General features: G+C 56.2%; 1 protein-coding gene across 1 annotated transcript in view; it reads right to left on the bottom strand.

The window, feature by feature from the left end:
- DYNC1H1 (dynein cytoplasmic 1 heavy chain 1) overlaps positions 1-12,713 on the bottom strand; it is a 67,831-nt gene that overhangs the window by 5,423 nt on the left and 49,695 nt on the right. Inside the window, exons 49-69 of the mRNA XM_007121674.4 lie at positions 11,372-11,545; positions 11,143-11,262; positions 10,691-10,811; positions 9,113-9,308; positions 8,514-8,631; positions 8,213-8,428; positions 7,280-7,492; positions 7,021-7,148; positions 4,714-4,867; positions 3,925-4,071; positions 3,678-3,828; positions 3,270-3,523; positions 3,059-3,193; positions 2,836-2,930; positions 2,488-2,662; positions 2,228-2,303; positions 1,360-1,520; positions 1,117-1,228; positions 954-1,014; positions 735-858; positions 491-604 (exon numbers count right to left, since the gene is read on the bottom strand). Coding sequence (XP_007121736.1) covers positions 491-604; positions 735-858; positions 954-1,014; positions 1,117-1,228; positions 1,360-1,520; positions 2,228-2,303; positions 2,488-2,662; positions 2,836-2,930; positions 3,059-3,193; positions 3,270-3,523; positions 3,678-3,828; positions 3,925-4,071; positions 4,714-4,867; positions 7,021-7,148; positions 7,280-7,492; positions 8,213-8,428; positions 8,514-8,631; positions 9,113-9,308; positions 10,691-10,811; positions 11,143-11,262; positions 11,372-11,545 — 3,045 coding nt within the window. The remainder of the gene's footprint in view (positions 1-490; positions 605-734; positions 859-953; positions 1,015-1,116; positions 1,229-1,359; positions 1,521-2,227; positions 2,304-2,487; positions 2,663-2,835; positions 2,931-3,058; positions 3,194-3,269; positions 3,524-3,677; positions 3,829-3,924; positions 4,072-4,713; positions 4,868-7,020; positions 7,149-7,279; positions 7,493-8,212; positions 8,429-8,513; positions 8,632-9,112; positions 9,309-10,690; positions 10,812-11,142; positions 11,263-11,371; positions 11,546-12,713) is intronic.

The raw sequence follows: 12,713 nt of genomic DNA, 5'->3' as shown, positions 1-12,713 counted from the left end.
ATCCCGCATGCCGCGGAGCGGCTGGGCCCGTGAGCCGCGGCCGCTGAGCCTGCGCGTCCGGAGCCTGCGCTCCGCGACGGGAGAGGCCACAGCAGGGAGAGGCCCGCGTACCGCAAAAAAAAAAAAAAAAAAAAAAAAAAAAAAAGAGCTTTCCACGTACTAACATTGGAACCACTGTGATCTTAGTAATTAACACGAATATTGTTGTTAGGAGAAAACTATACGCCAATTTTTCTATTAATAAAGATGTACTCCCAACTACGCTGCTATTTAGCCAACAGAAAATTACCCAGGAGAGGACAAGGTTCTAAAAATGGCAGGAGAGGTGGATTAAGGCACCAAAGGAAACAGCACTTAAGCAGCACAGAACCGGTGCGCCACTCCCGCCTCGGTGCCCTCCTGCCCGCGGGCCGAGCCCCGTCTCCTGCCGGCGCGCGGACCGAGCCTGCGCGGCCGACGCCCTAGCTGGACTCCGAGCCCCCGCGCTCACCTTGCACATCCGAGACACGGGGATGCTGCTGAACGTCCTCAGCATGTTGGCCTTCACGCCCGGGGGCGGCTCGAACACGAAGATGCGGCCCGCTCGGAGCAGGTTCACGGGCACCTGAGCGAGACACGGCACCCGTGACCGCGGCTTCCACGTGGCGCGTTTCGGCTCACACACACGTGCACACGGACGCAGAGGTGCCAAACCAGCGCCGAGCACACCGCCTCGCACCCTCCGTGCCACCCACCTTGGGGTTAATCTCCATGGTGAGGAAGAGCCTGAAGCAGGCGTGCGGCTGCAGGGAGTGCAGCTTCTTCTCCAGCTGCATCAGCCAGCCCGGGGCCAGGTGCACGTTCTTCAGCATCACCCACCTGCAGGGCAGGGAGAAGGCCACAGCCGCACCTCACCTTTCCGGCCTGAGGTCTTGGGCACTCGGGCCTTGTAAAGCAAAACCAAACAAGCCTACCTGCCCGACTTCACGGCTGTATTTATTGCCTTATCTGCTTGGTTAAAGCCTTCTGCCGAGCCTGGTACCAGAGAGCTTAGTGTCAGCACGCGGACTCGGCCTTCGATGCCCACCCACCTTGAAGTCTGGGGAGCCCCCCGTGGAACTGACCAAGCACCCTTACCGATGGCAATGGACGTGATCTGTGTGTTCTGCTCAGCTGCGAGGTCCTCCACGTGCCCGCTGGCGTCGTAACCGGGCACAGAGCACATGAGGACAGGGGTGTTCGGCTTTACCTGCAGATCAGGGGGTCAGACTTGGGTGAGAGAGCACCCCACCCGACAGCGCACCTGTCGAGGGAGGAGAGCCCTGTGGAGGGGCTCGTGAAAACGGGCCGGTTCAGAGTCCGCGGGGCCAGAGCATGCACCTCCGTGTCCACGATGTGGGTCAGGTCGAGCGGCTGCTCCATGATGGACATGAAGGAATCCCCGAGGTTTGTGGAGACAAACATGTGCGCCATGGCCAGCAGGCGGTCGGGGCGGAAGGCCTGAATCAAGAGCAGCCGGTGGATGGCTTGCCCGATGGGAGCTGAAACGAGGCCGTGAGAAGGGCTGGGCGTCGGTGACAGCACAGACTTTGAGACGTTCTCCCGCCTGGACTGCTCTTGCCACCAGCTCTCGCTCTGCAAGCGCTCAGTGTCCGAGACTCAGCTCAAACACCCCAGACACCACGACGCCCGCCCTGTCCTCTCTGCCTGAGAACTGCCACCACCTCCACGCTGTCACTGAGCCCTCTGGGAAGAGCTGTCTCGAGACCTGTGCCTGGGTCTGTGGGTGATGAGCGGTTACTGATTCTAAATGACTGACTACATCACACCCATTTGTGGAGAGCCATGGAGATCCTCAGGAACGTCTAAGATCACAGACACCCTACAGCCCACGACTGAGCTGCAGCTGCACTGGACATCACCCTTTTCTTCCTCCCCATCGTGGGGCCTGTCTGGTCCAGGGCCTCGCATAACACGATCGAAACCAGCCGGTCTCCCCCACGATGTTGGGCAAGGACCTTCTGATCTGTTTCTCTTTTGGTCTTTAAGCATGAGTTGCAACAGGAATTGGGAGTTTTTCGCTTTCTCACGCCTAAGCCGTCTCCGAAGAAGTTTTAACACCGAGATACTTATCTCAGGAATCAATGGCTTTTTATCTTTGGGGAGTGTCCCTGCGTTCGAGCAGCAAAGCCCAGTTTTACGCTCCGGCCCGGGATGAAAACAACGGGGCAGGCCCCGTGGGGCTTACTTGCAGGGCTTTCCTCGCTCCAGAGGTATGGCACCGTCTGCTCTGGGGAGCTGCTGTCCAGCCAGATGCCAAATTGCTGTGGGGACAACAGTGGAAGTGTCGCCATGGAGCAGAGCCCACCTCCGGGCAGAGGGGTCGGGACCAACGTGTCGGGTGTCGGACGTGAGAAGACACCACCCGACGTTCTGGGTGTTACACGGCACGCGCGACTCCCTGGGAGTGAGGCCAGCTTCCCCCGGGAGCGTTCACAAGACACTTACCTCGTCTGCCTGAACCCTCGCAATCAGATCCCTAAACGCGGGCAGGCAGCTCAGCCGCACCGCCGCCTCGGCCTGCTCCACCGTCAGGCCCTGGATCTGGGGCGTCGAGCCAGCGTTCAGGACGATCTCCTTCCCCCTCAGGAAGTGCTGGAACTCGGCATCGTAGGTGGGCTCCCTGGAAGGGGGCAACAGTCAGCTGGGCTCTCTCAGATTCACTTCTACTGTCACTAAAAGAGCAATAATGGCTTAAAGAAGCAAGAAAAGCTCATCCCGTCAGAAAATGCTAGTAGGCAGGCTGCAAAACGACGACGTTCTCTGGTGGAGAGTGAGGCGGGGCAGCCGACTTACCCGACGGTGCCCTTCAGTTTGATTCTCGCCAGCAGCATGGCGAAGGTGATGTGGTCCTGGTGCAGCATGCCTCGGGCTACCCGGTTAAACGCCACCTGGAGCCGAATGCAGGAAGCACTGCCGATCCTGGAGAACTACTCCCGAGCCCCCCACTACACGCACACGCGCACGCGCACGCGCACGCGCGTGCGTGCCCCGCGGGACAGCCGGGCGCGCGCCGCACCTGGAAGAGGTCCTTGGTGATGATGGAGAGGCGCTGCGTGTGGTCGGTGACGCCCTTCAGGTTCGGGTTCTCGTACAGGACGTTGTGGTAGATGTCCAGGAAGAACTGCAGGGAGTACTGGTACAGGAAGTGTATCTGGAAGTGGTGGGGGCGGCCGTTAGCGCCTGTGCACGCGGGGCGGGAGCCCCCGGCCGGGCGCGGCCCCGCTCACCTGCTTCAGCGACTCCATGGTGAAGTAGATGCTGCTGCAGGCGGTGGACAGAGGCAGGTACCGCTGGGACACAGTCTCCACCTCCTGCATCACAACGTCCGTCTCCTCGACTTTCCTCGTCACCTCGGCGGCCTCTTTCTTGAGGTTCTCCAGGGTCGTTATGATCGTGTCGTCATCCAAAATGCGCCCTTTCACCTCATTCAGAGCTTGTAGCAGAGACTTTTCTAGCTGACGTAAGCGCAGCTGAAATTCCCCTTAAATGATGAGAACATCCAGAGTCCACCACAGGACTTACGTCCTTTCCAAGGAGCGCTCTGCGATGCGTCCGACACAAGCCCGGCGCACCCTCATCCTGTGAAAGTTCAGGCCCCCCGACCCGCACCGAGAACTACGGATCCAGAGACATACCTTGGAGTTTAAGAAGATCGGAACGTTTTTCATCCACGTCGGGTCTTTCTGCCTTGAGAACTTCATTAAGACACTGGCTCTGCAAACTGCTACGGGTGACGGTGAAGTTGACAAAAGTAACCCGGGAACAGAGATCAGGTGGGAACTCGACCTGCCAAAAGGGGTGACAGACCAGGCAACTTTGCGACACATCCGTGGCCTCACCTAATGCCGCCCCGTCTTCACGGAGGAGGGCCCCGTCCCTTACCGTGGGATCCCGGGTGGAGAGGAAGATGACAAAGGATGGTGACAGGTCTATGTCCTGGTCACCAAGGGTGATCAGCACTCTCCCCCCTGTTCGCCGGACTTCACGGTTCAAGACTGGATTCAGAACTGGATCGTAGCTCTCCACGTCCTACGTGTGTATACGTGAGGTGTTATTGACAGGGAGAGCTTTACAGTGTTTATTCTCACCCATATAACTGACTTCCGACTCCAGATAAATACATCTCCCCAGAAGCCAGCGAGCTATTTAGAGCCGCGCAGCCCGATACATGGCCATTGGGCACACGTGGCTACTCGAACAAAATTAAAAGTTCCGTCCCTTGTCACGCTGGCCCGTGACGTGCTCAACAGTGGGGCCACCGCGCAGTTCAGCACGGGCGAAAGAACGTTTCCGTCACTGTCCCGGCGGATGGTGACGACCTAGACCAACTAGAATTTTAAGTGCAAACACTGCTTCTGTTGGATTTTTTTACAGATGAATCTCAGAGCTTTAGCCTCGCCTTTTCTTTTGGCCACGCCGCTCGGCTTGTGGGATCTTAGTTCCCTGACCAGATGTTGAACCCGGGCCCCCGGCAGTGAAAGCACCGAGTCCTAACCACTGGACCGCCGGGTAAGCCCCTAACCTTGCTTCCATATCAAATGACGTCTTGCGAAGTTCAAAAAGTAGCACGTGTTATGTGATTCACATCAACTGCATTTGCACAAACCTAAATGCAGCCCTAAAGGCCTCCCCTCTGGGAAGCAGGGTCTGCAGAGCCAAACGCGCACGAACCTGGACCAGAAGGGGGTTGCCGAACCTCAGCGCGCTCTCCAGGTTCTTCCTGAAGGCGTCGTCCAGGAAGCTGGTGCGTGTGATCTTCCGGTCCTTATACTCATTCATGATGAACTCTGTGGCCTGTCCTGAGGGGTCGATGATCAGCGGATACCTGAGGACGGGCCCCAGAGACGTAGGTTAGAGGTCCGTAGGAAGCACAGGGACGTGGTAGGCAGAGCCCGACAAGATGACGGGAAGGCCGTCCCACGCTCAGCCGTGGGTTCCAGGTTTATCAGCAGAGACCAACGTGACCTAAGGCTTAATACTAAAATCATCTTTTTGAAGAACTTCTATGATGGGGAGGTAACTAAACCACAGACTCTGCTAAGAAGGGCGGTAGTTAAAGCTGCTTTTCTTTCTGGGACAGACAGATAGACGCTTCTCTAAGAAGTCCGAGCACACTGCAGTAGGATGACTGTTCTCTGTAGAATTTACTGCTGCCCCTCTCCGGGCCAGCTCCTGGAGGGCGGGTATCAACCCCACTGCTGCTGCAGCCCCACGAGCTGACGGCTGTGAAGAGTTTATGCTGCCCAGGACCCTCTCTACTCAATGCTCATGATAACCCTACAAGATAGGTGTTATCCTCACGTCCATGTCACAAAGGAGGAAAAAGGGGCACAGAGAGGCGAACATCATTTGTCCAGGGGCACACAGCCGCTTAACAAAAAAATTTTAAAAACATAATACACACACGATTGTACAAAGTTCAGAAGCTATGAAAGGGCAGGTGGTGAGAACCGCCTCTCCCCCCTCCTCCCTGGTCACCGGTTACTGGCCCACGTACACAAAGGAGGTTTACGTGTTTACAGACACACGTGTGTCCCCGGGGGAGCACACCACCCCACACTGTGGCCTGCCGGAAGCACCCTCACACGCGGGCTCTGGACCAAGGGCCGGGTCTGCAAGGGCCTCCGGCCTCCCACCGGGGGGACGCACGGTGACCTGTTCACTGGCCCCAACGAGGGGCGTCAGAGGCATCTCCGGGCCTCTGGTAGGACACACTCTGTCCCGTGAATGTTCTGAGGTGCGTCATTCGTCACGAGTGCCGGGCTTTGGGACACCCGGAAGCATGCATTTCCGTGTAAGACAAATGCAGCCCCCGCACAGACCCCTCACAGATGCCACAACGGATGGACATTCCCGCCAGCGCCCCCTGGCGAGACCCCGCGCCACCTGTGAGACCTGAGGGTTGGTTCCTCTTTGTGCCCTGGGGACAGTGGCATACAGCAAGGGCTCAAAGGTTCCAAGATGTGCAGATACGGTTAAACAGGACTCTGGGAATCAGTATTTTGAAAGAGAAAGAAAACCCAGGGTGGCTGGGTTTGGGAGCTACCACAGAGGAGGGTCAGTCCTTGAACTGCACTGTGAGGCCCCCTCAGCGGCAGGCCCGTTCCTCCTCTTACTCTGGCCCCCTCCTTAAACCAAAATCAGGGAACCGCTTCCCTTAACTCTCTCTCTAGCTAAACACTTCCAATTCTTGTAATATTTTAAGAGACAGTCTGTTTTTTGTTTTTGTTTTTTGGCCGCACTGCATGGCTTGGGGGATCTTAGTTCCCCAACCAGGGATGGAACCCACACCCCTGGCAGAGAAAGCACCGAGTCCCAACCACTGGAACGCCGGGGAATTCCCGAGAGGGTCTGTTTTGATTTTCGCCCAAAACACGGCCATGCCCAGCAATTTCAAAAGGTTACATGAGGCTTCCCTGGTGGCACAGTGGTTAAGAATCCGCCTGCCAGTGCAGGGGACACAGGTTCGAGCCCTGGCCCGGGAAGATCCCACACGCTGCGGAGCAACTAAGCCCGCGCGCCACAACTACTGAGCCTGCGCTCTCAAGCCTGCGTGCCACAACTGCTGAGCCAGCATGCCACAACTACTGAAGCCCGTGCGCCTAGAGCCCGTGCTCCGCAACAAGAGAAGCCACCGCAATGACAAGCCCACGCGCCGCAACCAAGAGTAGCCCCTGCTCGCCGCAACTAGAGAAAGCCCGCGGGCAGCAACGAAGACCCCATGCAGCCAAAAATAAATAAATAAATTTATTAAAAAAAAAAAATAAGTCACACGAGAACCACTCATTGTAGGACAGTTTGGATAGTCACAACATAAGGAAGAGGGAACCGTGCACAGCCCACCATCAGAGGTGAGCATGCGGACCCTCCCGATGTCCTAGTCACCTCTTCTACAGGTGTGTCTTGAAAAAGAATGAAAAGGGGAGCACCGCACGCGAAGACTTCTAACCCGGGCCCTTGCTGCGCGCAAGCACGTACCTATTGAAGCGTTTCAGCATGATGGCGTTCTCCGTGCACAGGTCGTCTGCAGGTAGGGAGCTGGCTTGCCAGCGGAGACGCTCGTCAGCGTTGGACAGATACTCCGTCCTCGCGATATCTGTGCGGAACTGAGAGGGACAGCAGTTACGGATCCTTTTCTTCAGGACGCGGACAGGCACGGCTTCCCAGTGGAGATGGTGACAGCTTACTGACCCTCATTGTGGCTCCCACCTTTTTGAAATTCCCTGCGGACGGTTACCTGGATGTTGGCTTGCTGTAAGTGATGGGACCAGGTGGTAAACAAGTTCTGGCGCATCTGCTGGTCAAAGTAACCCGCATAAGCAATAAACGCAGCTGACAGGAGACAGTCCCCGGCGATGGTGGACATCTGGTTCTTGAAAGTTTCACTTGTTTTTTCCCATCGTTCCCGTTCAGCAGACAAGCTCTTCAGAAGAGCGGTGCTCCGGTTTACCTAGAAAGAAAACCAAACAGGCTTTATGCTGAAAAGTGCAAATCTGTCCCTGCCCACGTGGCAGGGTCTGGGGGGCTGGAGAGACAAGCACGCTCATGGCTCAGATCCCGAAGGAGGTCGGGACCCAGATCAGCCACAACTGAGGACGGCACAAGCCTCAGAATCTGGGGGCATAAGACGAGTGTAGAGAATGAAGCGTCAGCCTAGAGACTTGTGTGTGAGCAGATATGCGGGCAGGAAGCAGGTGGAAGGAACCTCCAGGGGAACGCTGAGCTGGAGGGAAGAGGCGCCAGAGGCAGGAGGCTAAAGCGCCTGTTTCGAGGACCCAGCAGAGTGTGCACGAGAGCGACGGGGACCACAGCAGAAGGGACAAGCAGAGGGCGGGAGACCCTGACAAGGAGGCCCTCGGTGATGCCACTTATGAAGCCCAAGGCGGGAGAACGAATGGGTTTGGAGCTGGCCGCGGGGGAGGGGGATTCCCCGGCTGGCATCCACCTAACGCCACTCAGTAAACGCACAGGAGACAGTCACCAGGACCCCCGCGGACGTGAAAGAGCTAATTCCCCGGGATGACCGCGGTACGTGCAGCCCGTGTCGTCTGTTACTCTCAGCGCTTCCCCGGCGAGGCCAGCGAGCACGGCGGCAAGCACGGCGAGGGACACCGAAAGGCGGCGTCTCAGGGGAGCGGCAGTAAGAGTGCGCTCGCGACGACCACCTTACTTTGGCTTCCACGGCAGCCAGGTCCGCCTTGATGGCCTGGGCCTCAGAGATGAGGACCGCGTACTCCTCCTTGTAGCGGGCGATGCTGGCCTCCAGGTCACGGATCATCTGCTCCACCTCGTTGGCTTTCTGCTGGTTGTCCTTGGCGTCATCCTCCAGCTTCTGCAGCTCGTTGCGCAGGGGCTCCACTCGCTTTAACATGTCGGCGTAGTTAAGCTGCGGAGGGCAGATCGATTGTTTTCAAGAGGGACCGGACACAAGGCCCCCAGGTCGCACAGGGGTTCCCAGCCAGGCTGATTACCTGTGCGATGGCCCACTTAACCATCGGCCCGCAGGCCAGGGAGGCCCGATTGACGATTTCGTAATTGTAGCTAGGATTGGACATGTAGTTCTTCTTCATCTTCTCCCTTATGGCATCACTGCAAAAGAGGGACTGCGTTTCTGAGCGTGTGCGGGGCAAAAAGTACAGAAGAGTTTTTAGGAAATCGAAACTTAAAGGCTAGAGCCAGCTCCCATATGTCGCTCCAGCGACCACCGAGGATGAGCCAGCCGACCCTAGCTCTCAGGCGACGAGGCCACTGCTGCTGAGAGGGACGCTCTCCTTCCCGCCCCGTCCCTGTTCCCCGACAGGAGACAGGCTCAGGGCCAGCTCTGCGCTCGTAGCCACTTGCGGGGATGGAACAGTATTCGGCTCTCAGAGGTAAAGGGGTCAGGGAACTACTGTCAGGGACGCGGAGAGGAAATCTGACTAGTTTGAGTGGAAATGGCCTGGAAAGGTGTTTGTGCAACTGATGAGCTGACATTACCTTCTGTGTACGCTAAGCCAGAGACGCGAGGCCCCAAGCCAACACACGAGAACCTCGTGCCACCAGAACGGTCTCCCCCACCGGTGCCACCCACCTGATCTCCTCGGCAGAGAAGTTCACAATGGTGGGGATGAAGTTCTCCCTCATTATGATGGAGCGAATCTGCTTCCAGTCCGTCGTGCTCTCGCCCAGCAACAGGCAGATAGACTCCAGCGCCAGCTTCACGGCGGCAGGGGGGTTGGCCATGGACCGCACCTCCACCAGGTGCTGCTTCTTTATGGACTTCACAGCTGGGCGTGGCGGAAGCACAAGAGGGTGGGGTGGAAAGGACTCGGTGAGCAGGGGACCAGAGCACAGCCAGACACTTGGGCTCTCACCAGAAGAGGGACACGTGTGCAGAAGACCCAAGTGGATGTGGGATGTTGTGTCCTAAAACCCTCCGGAATAGCTGAAGTGGCCAAAATAATGACAGAGAGCCTACTGTGCTAGGCCTAAATCGCAACACTCTGTAGAAAGGGTAGCATCTTTAAAAATGTCTCACAAGTCCTCATTAATTCCTTTACCTCTATAAAGATTTAAGTATTAAAAAAAAAGCAAAATTGTTCATTAATTTTACACCCATTGAACAAAGACCTTTTCAGTCTGCCACGATTTAGAAGCTGTCTTCACCGGCTGGGGTGAAGATGTGGAATTAACAGTTCTAAAAAAAATGGCCCACGCTTTCCATAAACTGAAATGCACATTTTCCTAACCTGAACTTTTATTAGAGCACTTTTTTTTTTTTTTTTGCAGTATGCGGGCCTCTCACTGTCGTGGCCTCTCCCGTTGCGGAGCACAGGCTCCGGACGCGCAGGCCCAGCGGCCATGGCTCACGGGCCCAGCCGCCCCGCGGCACGTGGGATCTTCCCGGACCGGGGCACGAATCGGCAGGCGGACTCTCAACCACTGCGCCACCAGGGAAGCCCCAAAGCACTTTTTTAAAGTAATTCTTCGGCAGGTGAGAGCTAAATTAAATTCTCATCTAAGTACAACTCTCAATGAAAATCTGTGGTGCATTTTAATTCCTCTTGTGGTGTAATGTGAAAACTACAAGCAATTGGGTTATTGGAAGTAAGTTAAAGGCTGATGGGCAGGAAGGGGCCCAGGGTTAAGGCCACGCCTAGGTACCGGGCAGACTGCAGACTAAGACGGGACGCCGGGTCACTGCACTCCTCCTGCAGCATTTCCCAGGTACATGGGGTGGAAGAGGAAGGGCGGGGGAGTGCTACCGATAATTAAATTAGCCACTGCTGGCCGCGACCAGGACACTCTAATAATTAAAATAAGATAGCAACACTGCCTACTTTACGATATTTCTGGATGAAATTCAAGCCAGAGATCTGCAAATAGCATATTTATGAAATTATCACCAGATTTTAAAAAATGTACTGACAAAAAGCTTATTTTGTCAATTTTCTCTTATGAAAAGGGTTTCACTATGGTGGAAGCAGACTAGCTTTACGGAAACTTTGCTTTAAGAGATGACAGTCTCGAGTATTTAGAAAAGGCTTCAGAGACTTATCAATGACGCTTTTGGAAACGTACATAACCAGGACCTCTGGGGGAAGGCCATGCTGCCCCCTAATCTGTCCACCCTTGCCAGAGAGCCAGACCTCTGACAGTGTGCACACACCATTCTGGGCCTCGATGACGGCTGGCTCCACCTTGTCAAGATCTTCCTTGACGCTCATCTGTTTGTCTGCGATGACCTCCTGCTGCTTATGCAGCTGTTCCTGAATTTCTTGGCTCATGACCTAGAGAGGAAGGACGGCTCAGCTCTGGGGTAAAAGCACCGGTTAACTTGCCGAGCCCTAAAATGGCACTCCTCACGCCGCCCGGGACAGACAGACAGACAGGCAGACACACACACACCCCTGCCGCCCGGGACAGACAGGCAGACAGGCAGACAGGCAGGCAGGCAGGCAGGCGCGCGCGCACACCCACACCCACACCCACACCCGGCCCCCACCACAGACCCGTTCAACCCTAAAACCCATCTCAGACTAAACTCCCTACTCCCTCATGGGAGACGGAGAACGCCCGGCCCACGCAGGCCACGGTTCTTCCCAAAACACAAAGAAGCACCTTTTTCTTCTCAGCCTCTTGCTGGTCCTTCACCATCTTTTTCAGCTTGTCGTTGGCCGCTGCATTCTTCACCTCCAGCTCTTGGCTCTTTATCCTGAGGTCCCGACGCAGCTCTTCTACCTGCGGGACACGAACCACGCCAGGGAGATGGAAGACACGCGGTAATCCCCTTCAGGTTAAGAGGCCCCCCAGCCCCGCCCCGCAGAGCGCGGCTCAGGCCGCGGCGCACCTGGTCAACCGTCTCTTTGATCTTCCTCAGCCCGACGTTCAGGTGCATCTGCTGCTCCTCCAGCTCACTCCGCTTCTCGTGGAACAGGTCGGCGTAGTGATTGATGAAGTCTAGGTAGTGGCGAGGCGTGATGGCCATGGTTCTGCCTCCTCGCTTCGCTAGCCGAGCATTAGCCTTTTGGAAAAAAGTCAAATCTCTTCGCTCTTCAGGACGTTCGTCCTCCGCGATTTAACCTCAGAAGATAACTGTTGTGCTGGTGCGGCGCGATGGCGCGGCCCAGCCCCCGGGAGTCGCATCACTCGAGACGGAGTCTAGCTCCGGCTCCCACGGGACTGCAAGGGGCCCTCACAGCTCTGAGCTTCTCCTCCAACTTCTAGGGTGGGGCAGGGCCAACAGGACACCCACAGGCTCAGAGTGGCCTTCACAGAGCCTTCCAGAGGGGAGCAGACTGGACTCTTCTAACAAAAAGAGTCTAAAGGAGGGGTAGCAAACCACAGCCAGCCCGTCAAACCCTGCAGCGCAGCCTCTGCAGGCGGAGTGTCAGCCCCACGGCCATGCCTGCTCATGGCAACGCTGCTCTCGCGCCACAGCGGCAGAGCTGGGTAGCCATGCGGGGGCCCAGCTGGCACCTGGCCCTTTGCAGAGAGAGTGCGTGACCCCTGCTCTGGGGGACGAACACAGGCCTGGCCAGAGAGGCAGCGAGAGAAGCAAATGGAATCAGTGTGGGCAGGGAAAGGGCCAGACGGCTCTGGAACACACAGCTGGGCGACAGGCGGGGTGAGACGTCATTGACAGAGGTAGGAAAAAAGGTGAGAAACAGGCATCTCTTTTGTGGGTGATGGTACAGTGTCAAATCTAAAGCACCTGGAGGTCTACTTTTACATCGGTTTAGCTTTACGTTAGTACGGCAGTTAGTTTTGCTTTTCCCATGATCTCAAAACTGAACCCCCGATGTAATTCTTTTCAGCCATAAAAAGAAACGAAACTGACTTATTTGTAGTGAGGTGGATGGACCTAGAGACTGTTATACAGAGTGAGGTGAGTCAGAAAGACAAAAACAAATACCGTAACCTAACACATACATATGGAATCTAAAAAAAAATGGTTCTGATGAACCTAGGGGCAGGACAGGAATAAAGATGCAGACGTAGAGAATGGACCTGAGGACACGGGGAGGGGGAAGGGTAAGCTGGGACGAAGTGAGAGAGTGGCATGGACATATATACACTACCAAACATAGGGTGGATAGCTAGTGGGAAGCAGCCGCACAGCACAGGGAGATCAGCTCGGTGCTTTGTGACCACCTAGAGGGGTGGGATAGGGAGGGAGGGAGGGAGACGCA

The sequence above is a fragment of the Physeter macrocephalus genome, chromosome 11, assembly GCF_002837175.3.
Source record: "Physeter macrocephalus isolate SW-GA chromosome 11, ASM283717v5, whole genome shotgun sequence".
In the NCBI taxonomy this organism is placed as follows: Eukaryota; Metazoa; Chordata; class Mammalia; order Artiodactyla; family Physeteridae; genus Physeter; species Physeter macrocephalus.
The sequence above is the reverse complement of the archived record's forward strand: the minus strand, read 5'-3'. Positions and strand labels throughout refer to the sequence as shown.